This window comes from Leptonychotes weddellii, chromosome 15 (assembly GCF_054177405.1).
Source record: "Leptonychotes weddellii isolate Sample4059 chromosome 15, ASM5417740v2, whole genome shotgun sequence".
NCBI classification, from domain to species: domain Eukaryota; kingdom Metazoa; phylum Chordata; class Mammalia; order Carnivora; family Phocidae; genus Leptonychotes; species Leptonychotes weddellii.
The window spans coordinates 18,157,281-18,169,970 of record NC_138383.1 but is presented as its reverse complement, the minus strand read 5'-3'; the positions used below and the strand labels follow the sequence as shown (position 1 = coordinate 18,169,970).

The 12,690-nt window shown below is 57.8% G+C and overlaps 3 protein-coding genes across 7 annotated transcripts in view; 1 reads left to right on the top strand and 2 right to left on the bottom strand.

Moving 5' to 3' along the window:
• Nucleotides 1-77: 77 nt before the first annotated feature.
• KAT2A (lysine acetyltransferase 2A) lies at nucleotides 78-8,010 on the bottom strand. Of its 4 annotated transcripts, none has more exons than XM_031033782.2 (19): nucleotides 7,596-8,010; nucleotides 7,332-7,455; nucleotides 6,846-6,991; nucleotides 6,650-6,739; nucleotides 6,180-6,361; nucleotides 5,894-6,085; nucleotides 4,939-5,045; nucleotides 4,687-4,797; nucleotides 4,458-4,597; nucleotides 4,162-4,370; nucleotides 3,848-3,974; nucleotides 2,339-2,449; nucleotides 2,016-2,060; nucleotides 1,749-1,892; nucleotides 1,398-1,512; nucleotides 1,270-1,306; nucleotides 1,125-1,188; nucleotides 911-995; nucleotides 78-780 (listed from the first exon to the last, which is right to left on the bottom strand). In XM_031033782.2, the coding sequence occupies exons 1-19, from the start codon at nucleotides 7,932-7,934 to the stop codon at nucleotides 587-589; spliced, it is 2,562 nt and encodes an 853-aa protein (XP_030889642.1). In that variant the 5' UTR covers nucleotides 7,935-8,010; the 3' UTR covers nucleotides 78-586. The 4 variants fall into 4 exon arrangements, with proteins under 4 accessions (XP_030889642.1, XP_030889643.1, XP_006738622.1 ...); XM_031033783.2 differs by having other exon boundaries at nucleotides 4,458-4,594; nucleotides 7,596-8,009; XM_006738559.3 differs by lacking the exon at nucleotides 2,016-2,060 and having other exon boundaries at nucleotides 7,596-8,008.
• Nucleotides 8,011-9,246: 1,236 nt separating this feature from the next.
• Nucleotides 9,247-9,732, top strand: HSPB9 (heat shock protein family B (small) member 9). Its single transcript, XM_006738560.2, has one exon. The coding sequence runs from the start codon at nucleotides 9,247-9,249 to the stop codon at nucleotides 9,730-9,732; it is 486 nt and encodes a 161-aa protein (XP_006738623.1).
• Nucleotides 9,733-10,566: 834 nt separating this feature from the next.
• Nucleotides 10,567-12,690, bottom strand: part of RAB5C (RAB5C, member RAS oncogene family) — a 23,368-nt gene continuing 21,244 nt past the window's right edge. For both annotated transcript variants that reach the window (XM_081805001.1, XM_081805002.1), the window contains exons 5-6: nucleotides 11,990-12,083; nucleotides 10,567-11,494 (exon numbers count right to left, since the gene is read on the bottom strand). In XM_081805001.1, coding sequence (XP_081661127.1) covers nucleotides 11,379-11,494; nucleotides 11,990-12,083 — 210 coding nt within the window. In that variant the 3' untranslated portion in view covers nucleotides 10,567-11,378. The remainder of the gene's footprint in view (nucleotides 11,495-11,989; nucleotides 12,084-12,690) is intronic.

Genomic DNA, 12,690 nt, shown 5'->3' with positions numbered 1-12,690 from the left:
GTTCTGCAGGAGGTCCAGGCAGGAACAGGGTCAACCTGCTAAAGTTGAGGACCCTACTAAAGAAACAATCACACAGAGAAAAAAAAAAGAGCTTTATTGTTCCCTCTGAGGGATTAATGCCAGGAAATGGTCCCCAGGCCCCCCACCCCTGGGGGACAGACAGAACAGTGCAGGGTGAGGGGTGAGGCCTGGCCCCTCCAGTCCCAGCTGGACTTCCAAACACTGGAGCCCCCTCCCTCAAGCTAAAATGGGCAGTCCCGACCCTTGAGGAAACAGTGGGCCGGACTCCACAGCTCTGTGGGGACAGGGCTGGGGGCCACCGGGGCTGGGCAGGGCTTATCCTTAGCCACCAGCCACTTCAGAGGGGCTGAGCCCCAGCCCCCGGAGACCCCTCCCCAAGGCCAGATACGACGAAAGCTCAGTCTGCAGGCGCGGGGGCGCCCGCGGATCCACAAAGGGCTGCAGGGCCCGGGGCCTGGAGTGTCCCAAGCTGAGAGGCACGTGGGCGCCAGGGCCGCCCCTCGCAGTCGGATCAGAACCCGAGGCGGAGACGGTCCAGGTCGGGGCTGCGGCCCAAAGCCAGGTGCTACTTGTCGATGAGCCCCCCCTCCTTGAGCTTGAAGTAGAAGAACTTCTCCAGGGCGCTGGCGCAGCGGCAATACTCGCTGTCCGGAGGGTTGTACTCGCGGCAGTTGGCGATGACGCGCTGCAGGTCGGCCACGAAGAGCTTGCGGGTGACGTAGTAGCGGCTGCGCAGTCGCTCCGTCATGGTCTTCAGGTCTGGCACAGCAGGGGGCAAGCGCGTGCTTTCAGGGGGCTGCGGGGAGCGGGGGGCCGTGGGGCCCAGGGAAGGCAGGAGTAGATCTGGGGGCAGCAGTGGCAGGACGGGGTCGGGATGGAGCGTGCTCACCGATAGGGAAGCGGATGACCTCGTAGTAGTCAGGGGCCTCGGACTTCTTCACGGGCTCCATGAAGGGCCAGGCGCTGGGGTGCGACTGCACAGGAAAGCCGAGCTGGAGCCGGGCCCACTGCGCCCCCAGCCCAGCCTGTGAGCACCACCCACCCCAGAAGGGGTCGTAGCCACTGGTGCAGGGACCCCCCAGGACGGAACCTCGTCTCCCCACCTTGATCTGGGCCAGCAAGTTTTTGAGGGTTGTGTAGAGCTGGTCTGGATCCTTCAGCTCCTTCCTGGGGCGAGAGACGCCACGTCTGAGGCCCTTGGTCCTTCTGCCTCCCGCAAAACCCTACCCCCCTCCACACAACACTCACCCCTTCTCCTTCCCCAGTGGCTTCCAGCCCGTCTCTCCTGCAAAGTGGGGAGTGGGGAGAGCATCCCTAAGAATTTGAAAACACACCCCAAGCAGGGTACCCCCTCCCCAACCAAAACCCCTGCTCACGAATGCCGGGGACACTCTCCACAGGGATCTGCCTCACACCCTCCTTGAAGCAGCTGAGCCCAGGGTAGACCTTTCGGATCTGGGCCTGCTTGCGCTCAATCAGCTTCTTGATGATCTGAGGGAAGGCAGGGTCTGAGGGGCCAACTCCAGCCCCAGGAGCAACCTTCCCAGGGCCATAGTCAGAGGCCCTGCCCCTGACCTCCTAACTTCCCTGAGAGGCAAAGCAAGAACCAAGATCCTGGCCCACGCCCATCTCACACGTGCACGTACGTGTGGTACACATCCACACGTGTGCTCACCCCCACATGCACATGAAAAGCCCCAGGGTTGAGTGCGTGCACACACACACACCTCCTTCTGCTTTTTGATGATGTGGGACAGCTCCGTGTAGGGGATCCGGGGATTCAGCTCACACTCCATCAGCGTTGCACCCTCATAGTCCTTAATGTAGCCCAGGTAGCGGCTCTTGGGCACTTTGATGTCCTTGGAGAAGCCCTAGGGAGTGGACAGTTATGACCCGATCCGTCAGCAAGGCCCTTCCAACTTGAATGACCCCTCCCCCAGAAGCCCCCTGAGGGGCTGTGCGGGCCGTGTCCCCTTCTCCCGTTCCCAGATCACCTTCTGCGGTAGCTGGTACAATGCTCTGTGTTGTGTGGGCTCAATCTGTCCCCAGAAAGGTTCCAGGTCAGCTGCGCCCTCCCCCTCCCCCATCCAGAGCCTCCCAGTTCTTCCAGCCTGCAGCACTGCCCTGCAGGCCCCTCCTCCTCACTGGGACGGCAGCAGGAGGCCTGCAGATGGGCGCAGAAGACTTCCCCGTAGGTGCTGTAGGTGCAGGTGCCGGATGGAGCAGGGAGCATCCCACCCCATCCCATCCACACCAGCGGGCTAGAATGACCCCTAACCCCAGGCAGCAGGCAAGTGTGGGCGGAGGCGAGGGTCACCTGCTTTTTGAAGTAGCCAATGGCATACTCATCTGCGTAGGTGAGGAAGTAAAGAATGTTGTGTTTGATATGATACTCCTTCAGGTGGTTCATCAGGTGAGTCCCATAGCCCTGCGGGGGAGGGGAGCAGGGCTTAGCAGAGGGGCCCAGAGCGGAGAGCAGACTGGATAGGAGAACGGGACAGCCCGGGGACCCAGGACAGGGAGGACGAAAGGCAACTGGCAGAGGAAGGGGCGTCTGTAGGAAGAAAGTGAAGGACACTGGGTTTCTAAGTGCTTACTCTCGACCTCGTGTGATGCCTGGTACTTTACAGACCACCTCTCAAGTTAATCCATAAGATAAAATATTTTTATCACCATTTTACAGAAAAAAAACAAAAAACAAAAAACAAATCTGAAACTCAGCTATGTTAGGAAATGTGTCCAAGGTCAGCCAGCCAGCCACGGTAAGGCCAGGACTGAAATCCCAACCAGGAAGTTGCCATCCACATGCCACTTGGTTCCCAGTTCCTGGGCCTCAGAATTAGGGGGAAAGGGAAAGAAGAATCACAAGGGCCCTAGTCATTTCAGATCTGAACCCTGAAGAGCGAGCATCTCTCACACACGTCAAGACCTAGGGGCACCATGCAAATCTGGCTTACATAAACCAGGAGAACCGGGGACCCTACCAGCTGTGGGTTGTGGTCTGTTGGGCCAATTCAAGGACAGAACCCAGGACTATCACCCAGCGCAAGGCTGATAAAAGATTATTAACTCCCCAGTGTATGTGAATGTTCTTGTGATGAAGGAAATTCAGGTCCATTTAAAAGTGTTGTTGAAAAAAATAATAAATTAAATTAAAGCGTTATCGATAGGGGTGCCTGGGTGGCTCAGTCGGTTAAGTGGCCAACTCTTGATTTCGGCTCAGGTCGTGATCTCAGGGTCGTGAGATCAAGCCCCAAGTTGGGCTCTGTGCTCAGCTCGGAGTCTGCTTGTCCCTCTCCCTCTGCTCCTTCCTTCCCCCCCAACCCCTACTCATGCTCGCATGCTCTCTATCTCTAAAATAAATCAATAAAATCTTTTTTAAAAAAATAAAAAGCTGGGGCGCCTGGATGGTTCAGGCAGTTAAGTGGCCAACTCTTGATTTCGGTTCAGGTCGTGATCTCAGGGTCATGAGATCTAGCCCTGCATCGGGCTCTGTGCTCAGCAGGGAGTCTGGTTGAGAGTCTCTTCCTCTCCCTCTGCCCCTCCCCCTGCTTGTGTGCTCACAAGCTCTCTCTCTCTAAAATAAATAAATAAATCTTAAAAAAAATAAAATAAGGGCAGTATTGATTTTGGAACTCTATTTGTCAACAAGTGTTTCCTTAATGCAGTTACCAAAGGACGACTGCCACCTTGTGGGGCTGCGAGGAACTGCCTGGCCACTGAAAGAAGAGCGGGAGACAGCGGCTCAGACCCAGCACAAACTCCACCCAGCACAAACTCCGGAGCAGGTGGTGGGATGGGGCTGGGGCCAGGAACACGCACTCACCTTGACCTGCTCATTTGAGGTGACGGCGCAGAAGACAATCTCCGTGAAGCCCTGAGTGGGAAACATGCGGAAGCAGATCCCACCGATGACCCGCCCATCCTTGATCAAGGCCAGAGTCTTGTGCTTCCTAAGGGGAGAGGGGACAGGTCACTGCCCCTACCTGTTCCCCAGATGCCACCCAGGGCCCTACAGCCTCAGACGCCCAGGCTGTATTTAGTGCTGGGAGGGGAGGAGCAAGCATTCCCACAGGTTGCAGGGGTGGGGGCAGAGGACAGGCGTGGCGCCCCCGGGTTGGGGCTCTTCTGGGGACGCACGGGTCAAAGACGAGGCGGGCGATGTACTCCTTGGGCATGCGCGGCAGCTGGTGGGAGAACACGTTCTGCAGCCCCACAAGCCAGAGCAACACGCGCCGGTTGGCCTTGGGCGTCAGCGAGTTGCCGATGACGTGGAACTCGATGATGCCACGGCGTTCCTCCAGGCGGGCAGTCTCGTCCCGGGCTGCATTGGCTGACAGCAGGCTCGTCTGGGCACCAGAGGAGAGGTGGTGAGCTGGGGCCTCAGATTGGCGAGGCCCCCTCCCCACACGGTTCCACGAGCCGGGCTGCCCCACCTCAGGCCCCAGCATGGCAGCAGGGTCAGTGATGGTGAGCATGACCTCGTTGACCAGCTCCATAGGGATGTCGCCCATTACGCGAAGCCGCTTGGCATCCTCCAGGGTCAGGTTCTCTGGGAGCTTCCTCTTCTCACCTGCTGGGAAGGTTGGCAGGGTCTCCGGTGGACAGCAAGAGAGGTTAGGGGAGGGCTGAACAAGAGTCAGAGGTAAGGGGTCAAGTACCCACCTGGCATGGGCTCGGCCCCTCCAGAATCCAGGCTCAAGGAGCTGTTGCTTCCCCCACCCATGGTGGGGCTGAAGATGGGGGCATTGGGAACGACTGCCGCGCTAACCGTAGCTGAGAGGGAGTGAAATCAGGGGGTGGGGGGGGTCACCGGTGGTGGTGGTCCCAAAAAGGAACCCCCCCCCCAGACACACCCTCCTGCATGTCCCCACGGAGGCCAAGCTGAGAGCCTGAAGAGCCTGCTGCGGCACATACCTGGCCTGGGCACCAGCTGGGTCCCCTCTGAGGGCGGCATGGTGAAGCTGGACTCCCAGATCGGAGAGTTTGCCCCATAGATCTCCTCCTCCAGCATGGACAGGAATCTGTGGGGAGGGTACAGGCTGTTTCACAACTCTGTCCTCCAACCAAGGCAGTAGCCTGGGCCAGACACCAGAAGAACTGGAGGAAGGTCAAAGAGACCCTGTTGTCAGGGAACTGGGAGCCGAAGAACGGAGGCAGGCTTCAGACTAGGGGGAGACGCAGTCTCCGGCCTCTTGGGAGCCCCTAGTCAAAGGCAGAACAGGGCAGTCCAGGACAGAGATCAGAGGCCCAGTTTGCCATGGTGTGCAGCACATGGGGACAGGGTCTGAGCTGGTGCCATCCTGAACTATGGGGCCAAGGGCACAATTCACCCTGGGCCTCAGTATCCCCTCCTGCCATCTCATATTCCCAGCTGGCGGCAGAAGGGGCCCTGAAAGGCCTGCGTTAGTCAGTGGAGGCTTGTTAAACTGGGAAGCTATGAGCCAGGTTTAAAACGAGAGGAAGGTGTAGCAGAAGGGAGGGAAATCTTACAGAAAGGACTACAGTAGGAGTGGAAATGGGTTTCACCTCAAGTGTGAATTCTGGTTTCTTGGCACGCTGTGCTGGGAAGGATTCTGAGGCCGTGTCCAGGCCCCGTGGGAAACAGTTAGTCACATCTACCAGGGGCATGGGCAGGGGTAATGTTAGCACTCGGGCCATGTACCTGCCATCCCCAGACTAGTACACGCAAAGGCAAATGCCAGCAAGTTGCATCTGGGCCCCAGACAAGTCTGCCAGGTAGACACCCAGATCCCAGAAGGCTCATGGAGGGGAAGGAGGGACCATTCCAGGAAGCCTTCCTGGAAAAAAGGGGACAACAGGGAGGATATGAACTTGGGGGAAACTCCTGATCGGCCAGAACGAGCCTTACTTTGGGAAGTGGGTGAGGATGAGGGTCCTCTTCTCAGGCACCAGCTTGTCCTTCTCCACCCGGAATTTCTCCAGCAACTGCCGCCGGGTCACCGTGAAGATGGAGCGGAGGAGGCTTCGCCCAAAGATGTGAGTGGTCTCATAGCGGGGGAGGCTGTCACAGCTCTGGGGCACGTGGCAGTAGCAAAGCCATCTGCGGGCAGCGGGGAGGTGGGAGGTGAGAACGGACACGCTGGACCCAGGCTGGGCCTCCAAGCCTCCCCCCTGCTGGCCCTGGCTAGGCCTACCTGGTATAATTGACCTTGTAGGTAGCCACATCCTCGGCCTGAGACCGCTGCCGAAACTGGGCAGGTGTCTCAAGTTTCCAGTAGTTAAGGCAGAGCAGGAACATCTTGGAGAGCTCAAACATCGTCTGCCGCTCCCGAGGAGCCAGGTGACTGAACTTGTACTGCACAAAGTTCAGCACACCCTGAGAAGTGGGCAGGGAACAAGACCAGGAAGGAGATGTGAGCAGCCAACAGGGGTTTCTTACCCAAAATCTGGTGCTTCCTGAGGGCAGGCTAAAGCTCTCCTCTCACTCTGGGGCTCTCTGTGAAGAAAAACCCTGCCCCCTTCCCACCCCCACGCCCCTCTTGAGCCCAAAACATCCTCCCTTCTCTGAACCTATCCCTTGTTCTCAGCTTGAGGAAGATGGGGAACATAGGCTCCTTACTCCTCCAACATGCCCCCAATTCTCTTACCACCTTCCTCATCCCACCTGCTCAATATTAGGCTTCTCAAATGGGGGACTGCCCAGGGAGCCCTCCACCACAGGCCGGGTCATCTGCAGGATGCATTTCCGCAGGAGCTAGAGGAAGAGGAAGGGGGAGGAGTAGAGGTCAGTGGAGCTCGGAGCTGCAGACTCCCCAGGCCCACCTCCTTTGCTCACTCACACTCACTTGGAGGAAACTCACCTTGAAGAGGTAGAAATAGACCTGCTTAGTGTCTGTGTCCTCCTCTTTGTGAACAGACATAAACAGATTCTCCACGTCCACCACCATACCCAGCAGCCGGTTAATCTCATCCTCTGACACATTCTCCAGGTGGGACACGTGGTCAGCTGTAAGAAGGATAGGTGGTAGGGTTGGAAAGAATGGAAACATCACCAGAGCTCCCTGCCCCTCTTCATCACCAGCCAATTTACAGCCTCAGTCCCTCCAACCAGTGTGACCAGCAATGAGACTGGCTGCTCCTACGTGAGCCCTTGGGTGGACCCTGTCTCTTCTGGGCTGGCAAATTTCCTGTTTCTTCCTTGGGAGAATACATGCTCCCAACCCAATCCCTCCTTAAGGAGGCATTTTTGGCTCCACAGATATAGTTCTGTGGCACCTAAATCATCCTGTCCAAGCAGGATCCTGCACCTGCCCCCGCCCCAGCTCCAAGGGCACTACCTGCCTTACCCAAGGGGTGCTCACAGCTGCGGCACAGCTCGCTCAGGTTGGCAGCTGGCTGCTGCAGGTCCATGCGGGGTGCAGTGGGGGGCTTGGGGTTTTTCCAGCCATTACACTTGCAGGTTTCATTGGCCTGGCGGCAGAAGACTCAGTCAATAGTCCTGTAACTGGGGACGGGGAGCCGATCCCCAGCCACAGATTTGCCCCCATTCCCACCCGAGCCCCGGGATGCCCCAAGCCCCGCCCCCTTCTCACCCCAGGCCCCGCCCCCACCTTGCAAGCCGAGAAGACCCCTAGCTTCTCAAGCTTCTTGGCGCGCGGCAGCCCCCGGACTTGCGCCTTCCTCTGGCTGGCGCGCTGCTGCTGGCTCAGACCAGGTCGAGCCGGATCCCCTCCGCTCCCGGTCCCCCCACTTCCTACCCCGGGACCCCCAGTCCCTGTGCTGCCGGCTGGCGCTGCAGCTGGGGCGGGGGCTGGTGCCGGAGTGGGAGCCGGAGTCGGGGCTGAAGCCGGGCTGGGGGCAGGAGTCGGAGTTGGGGCAGGGGCTGGAGACTGAAGGGGACGGGGCTGCGTGGCCGGGGCCGGGGTCGAGGCCTGGGAAGGTTCCGCCATGGCCTCCCCCGCAGCGGAGCGCGGCGCGGCGCTCCCAGCCCTAGGGCCGCATGGGCAACCGGCGCTCAGTGCGCAGGCGTCGCTGCACCGGAGCATGATGGGAGTTGTAGTCTTCCACTGCCGCTCCCTTAGCCTCCAGCTTCCAGACTTTTCTGTCTTGTTTTTGGGTCCCAGACAAGCAAGTGAAGCCTGAGCCATTACCCCAGATTGGCTCCTCCTGACTTCTAATCTCTCTTTGAAGGCCTCCGGGATAGTGAAGATTGCTGTTTTCTTGGGGACTTGGAGAAGCATCTGAGAAAACAGGCTTCTGTTGAGGGGAATCGTGGAATCTGCCCACCTCCCAAGCCTGGGGGTAGAAGTGCCGCCCTGGGGTCTGGAGTTGTGTGGGCTTCCCGGCACATTCCCCTCCCACGCCCACCCCGGCCCTGTCCCACACGTCTGCAGACACAGAATTGCAGCTACAGCGGAGATTAAGAAGCAACACTTCCATTTCCTGACCCGTGAAGGGGTTACACGGGTGTGCTCTCTGTGGGATAATTCGGTTGTACTCTCTGGTGCACTTTTTTGTATAACGTTATACTTCAGCAGGAAAGGATTGTTACAAAAGCACTGAGCGCCAGAGGATGGCCATGGTCACGAAGCAGGATACCGAGATGAGGATGAGGTAGAAGTAAAGGAGGGCACATCCTAGTGTATGTGAGTGGCTCTCCCCCTAACACTGTGGGCACCTCGAGGGCAGGGCCCGCGTCTTCATTTTGCCCCAGAGCCCAGCCCTGAGCCTGCCACAGTAGACCCAGGGTCTGATGCACGAAGGAAACCAGGAAGCCGCGTTCACCTCCCAAGCCCCATGTGCGGGGTCAGAGAAAGGACGTTCGGAGAATGGAAGACCCCACGGCCACAACCCCTTGGCTCTGTTCAGGGGACAATCCTTCTTGTCCTCAGGCCCGATTCTTGGAAGGGCAAGAGCCCAGCGGCTCAACCTTGTCCCTGCCCTGTGCTGGCGAGCGCTCCAGGGTCTGGCTTCCACGCCCAGCTCAGCCTACGCAGGTGCCTCACAGCCCGGAGCTGGGGAAGGGCCTGAGAAAGGGGCAGGCGCCAGGACAAGAGCAGCAGCGGCGCGCCAGGGCGGCTGACAACCTGACCTGTGGAGGCAGGACTCGCGTTGCGGACCGCCCTGGCCGGCCCCAGGGGAGCCGAGCCGGGCTGCTCGGAGCGGGGCCGCGCAAGGGCCTCTCGGGGTGTGCGCGCCGCGGTCGCGAGCCCAGCGCCACGCCCAGCGCCACGCGCCCTTGGACAGCAGTTGCTCCCTCGGATGCAGCGGGTCGGTAGCGGTCTCCCCAGCGGGAGCCGGGTGGCGTCCCGCGGTCCCAGCGTGGCCCTCGCCGAACAGAACCAGGTGGCCACGCTGCCGGTACGGCTGCTCAGGGACGATGCGGCGGCTGTGCGGAACAACGTCCACGCAGAGGATGGCTTCCAGATGAAGGTGGATGCCTACGGCTTTACCCCCGAGGAGCTGGTGGTGCAAGTGGACGGCCAATGTCTGATGGTGACCGGCCAGCGACAATTGGAGGGCTGCAGCCCGGATGGGGCCGGCTACCGCGTGGCGCAGAGGGTGCACCGGCAGATGCAACTACCGCCGGACCTGGATCCCGCCTCCATGACCTGCAGCATGACCCCCTTGGGCCAGCTGTGTGTCCGAGGCCCGTGCCGGGCGCTGCCTTCCCCTGAAGCCCAAAAAGACCCATCCCCGAGAGTCCGGGGCCGTGGCTCTAAGTACCAACCTAGCCTGACCCAGTAAACAACCACTGTAGTGTGCAGCAGCAGCCTTGGTGTTGTGGTCTTTTCTTGGGGCTGGGGTCAGAGGTTGAGGCATAACGAGATACAGAGAGGGCCAGTGGGGGGTCTCAGGAGGCAGGAAAGGCACTTTAAGGTGGTGGTCCACCAAGAATCAGGCCTCTGCGGCCCTGGGAGAAGCTGGGGGAGCTCAGTGGACCAACAGCCCAGCCCCTGGCAACTGACAGCAAGAGCTCCAGCAGGGAGCAGCAGAGGGCCAAGGAGGCCTGCAGGGGCACCAGGTTCCACAAGTAGCAGAGCACCGGACAGACCAGGGACCAGACAGATGGCTTGGACCTGGTGTAGGGCGGTGCCTTGGCCTCATGACCAGCTCAAGGTTCCAGAGGTCACCTGGGAAAGGGTGAGAGGACCCAGCCCTTCACAAGGTACAGACTAACCAAAAAAACCCCAAAGAGGTTGTTTTGGTGTTTCAGAGACCAACTATTTTCAGTCTACAGCCATCCCACCCTGAACGCGCCTATTTTCAAATACAAACTGCACATCACCCCAATATAATCTGGAGGGGGGCGGGGAAAAGGCAAATGCAGGTCCCTCAACTTCTAACTTGGTGAGATTCAGCCCCAGGTCACTCTCACCCCACCCCCACCCCCTAAAGCTGGTACCAGGAAGGGCCTCTTTCTCTTGGTTACCATGACCACCAGCATCCTCTCACTTTTGGAGGGGGGGAGCCTTTGTTCCGTAAGATTCAGTGGTTCATTTTAAATTAACTTCAAGTAAGCTAGAGCGGATATGGTCTGATAAACTCTGCCAGAGAAAGACAAGGAAGACAAGCAGAAGGTCGATTGATCGGCTGACTATATTGACAAGATACTGATTGGTTACATGTTGAAGAAAACATACAATACAAAATACAGAAAAAGTTGGTTCCATCCCCTCCCAGTTCCCCCCCCGCTTACCCACCCATCCCCAAATACTCATCATCGTGATTTGGTCAGAACAGGGCTCAGAGCCAGAGGTCAGGGTGACGGGGGGGGGGCGCAGGTTGTGGGCAGTGGGTTGGTGGCTGTCACAATAATGCTGTGGTAATGCTGTGGTTTCTCTCCCAGCTGTGAGTCAGGGGGTGAGTGGGGGCTGCAGCCTGATGACAGCCAGCTGAGGGAAGAGCTCTCTCTCCCTTCCCTCACCCCTAGGGCCTGCCCCACCACCCAGAACCAAGCCCACTCCAAACATGGTAAGGATATGGATGCTCTTGCTGAGTCTGCTAATCAGCAAGAGGGAAAGAAGGGTAACTGCTCCAACCCCCGCCTCCCCACATACAAGGGTAGGGGGGAACAGGGGCACGTGGCTACTACCAGCAAAGGAAGAGTGGGAGAGCAGTAGAAAGGGCTGGAAGTGGGAAGAGCAGAAGATCATATATATTAAAAAAGTGACTTAAGACTTAAAATTGAATTAGTATTTGTACAGAAAGGTGCAGGTGGAATAACTCACTCCGGCCTATGATCAAAATTCTATGGAGAAATCATGGCGGACCCCTCCCCCTGCCCCCCCCCCCCAGTGGTAGCCCGAGTCGTTAAGTGCGATTGGTTAGAGTGGATTCCAGTCGGGTCGGTCAGGCGGAGGAGGTGGGGGCAGTGGGCAGGCAAGGGGGGCTCAGTTGCTGCAGCACTGGCTCCGGCTGGCTGGGTTGTTCTCCTGGAGGTCCACGCCTCGGTTCCGGCTCGGAGCACCAGCTGCGTTCTGGGGCTCATTCTTGGGAAGCTTCTTAGCTGTTTGGAAGAGGAGGGGAAAAATGCGTTTGTGGGGTACCCCAATGCTCTTCCAAGTCCACTTGAGTGGAAGCTGGCCTTTTTACCACCCCATGTGCGATAACCCATTGAGGGCTCTGCTTCTATGTGCCACGTGCATTCAGAGTGATTCAGGAAACTGAGGCAAAGAGAGGTTAAATAACCTGCCCAGAACCACAGAGTTAAGTAATAAAACAAGGATTTGAATCTGGGCAGGATGACTCACTACAGAGCCAGATGGGCCTAAAAATCCTAAGTATTAGGTTAGGGGGAGGGTCATGTAGGGTTTTAGGTGGGTGATAAGCTGAAGGGTCAGAAAGTAAAATGTAGAGACTTTGGCCCCAGGCTTTAGAAACTTCTGGGGTGAACTATCTACATCTGGGAATCAGATAAAGGGATCCTACAGACCTACTACATACTACAGACAGCAGGCAAGTGACAGGACCCAGGTCAGGGGAGAGGAGGCGAGCAACTCACCTATTGCCATGAAAATTTCATTCACGTTCATTGCAGTCTTTGCTGATGTCTCCATGAACAGCAAACTGTTGTCGTCTGCATAGGCTTGTGCTTCCTGATTTGGATGGAGGTGAGAAAGTGAGTAGGAGGGAAATGATGACAGTTGGCAGGGGCCAGGGCCCAGGATAAAAATCTCCCCTCATCACAGTTGCCTTATACACAACAGAGACAATGCAGGGGTTTTCAGGCCGAGGGCTCTCCTGCCCTGGGTGCCCCCCACCGCAGACACCTGCACCATAACCCCAAGGCCCCCACTTCATGTACAGCACCTTTCAGCTCACAAACATTGGCAGATGTTTCACTCAGGTTTCCCTAGGTCCATTCTGCCTTCTTGCTCTTCAAAATCACTAAGCTAGGAAATACTTCTAGAAAGTTATCCTACAAATGCACTCACACATATAGAAAAAACACAAAAGTATGTGGATGTTGACTGTAGTGCTCTTTCTAGTCTTTCGATGTTACAACCAACCTAGAAGTCCATCAGTTAGGGCTTGGTAAAAAAAAATGCACAATATATAGAGCACACTCCGACCTATGTAAAGAAAGGGATTCAGGGGCAGCTGCGTGGCTCAGTCGGTTAAGCGTCTGCCTTCGGCTCAGGTCATGATCCCAGGGTCCTAGGATCGAGCCCAGCATTGGGCTCCCTGCCCAGCCCTGGGCAG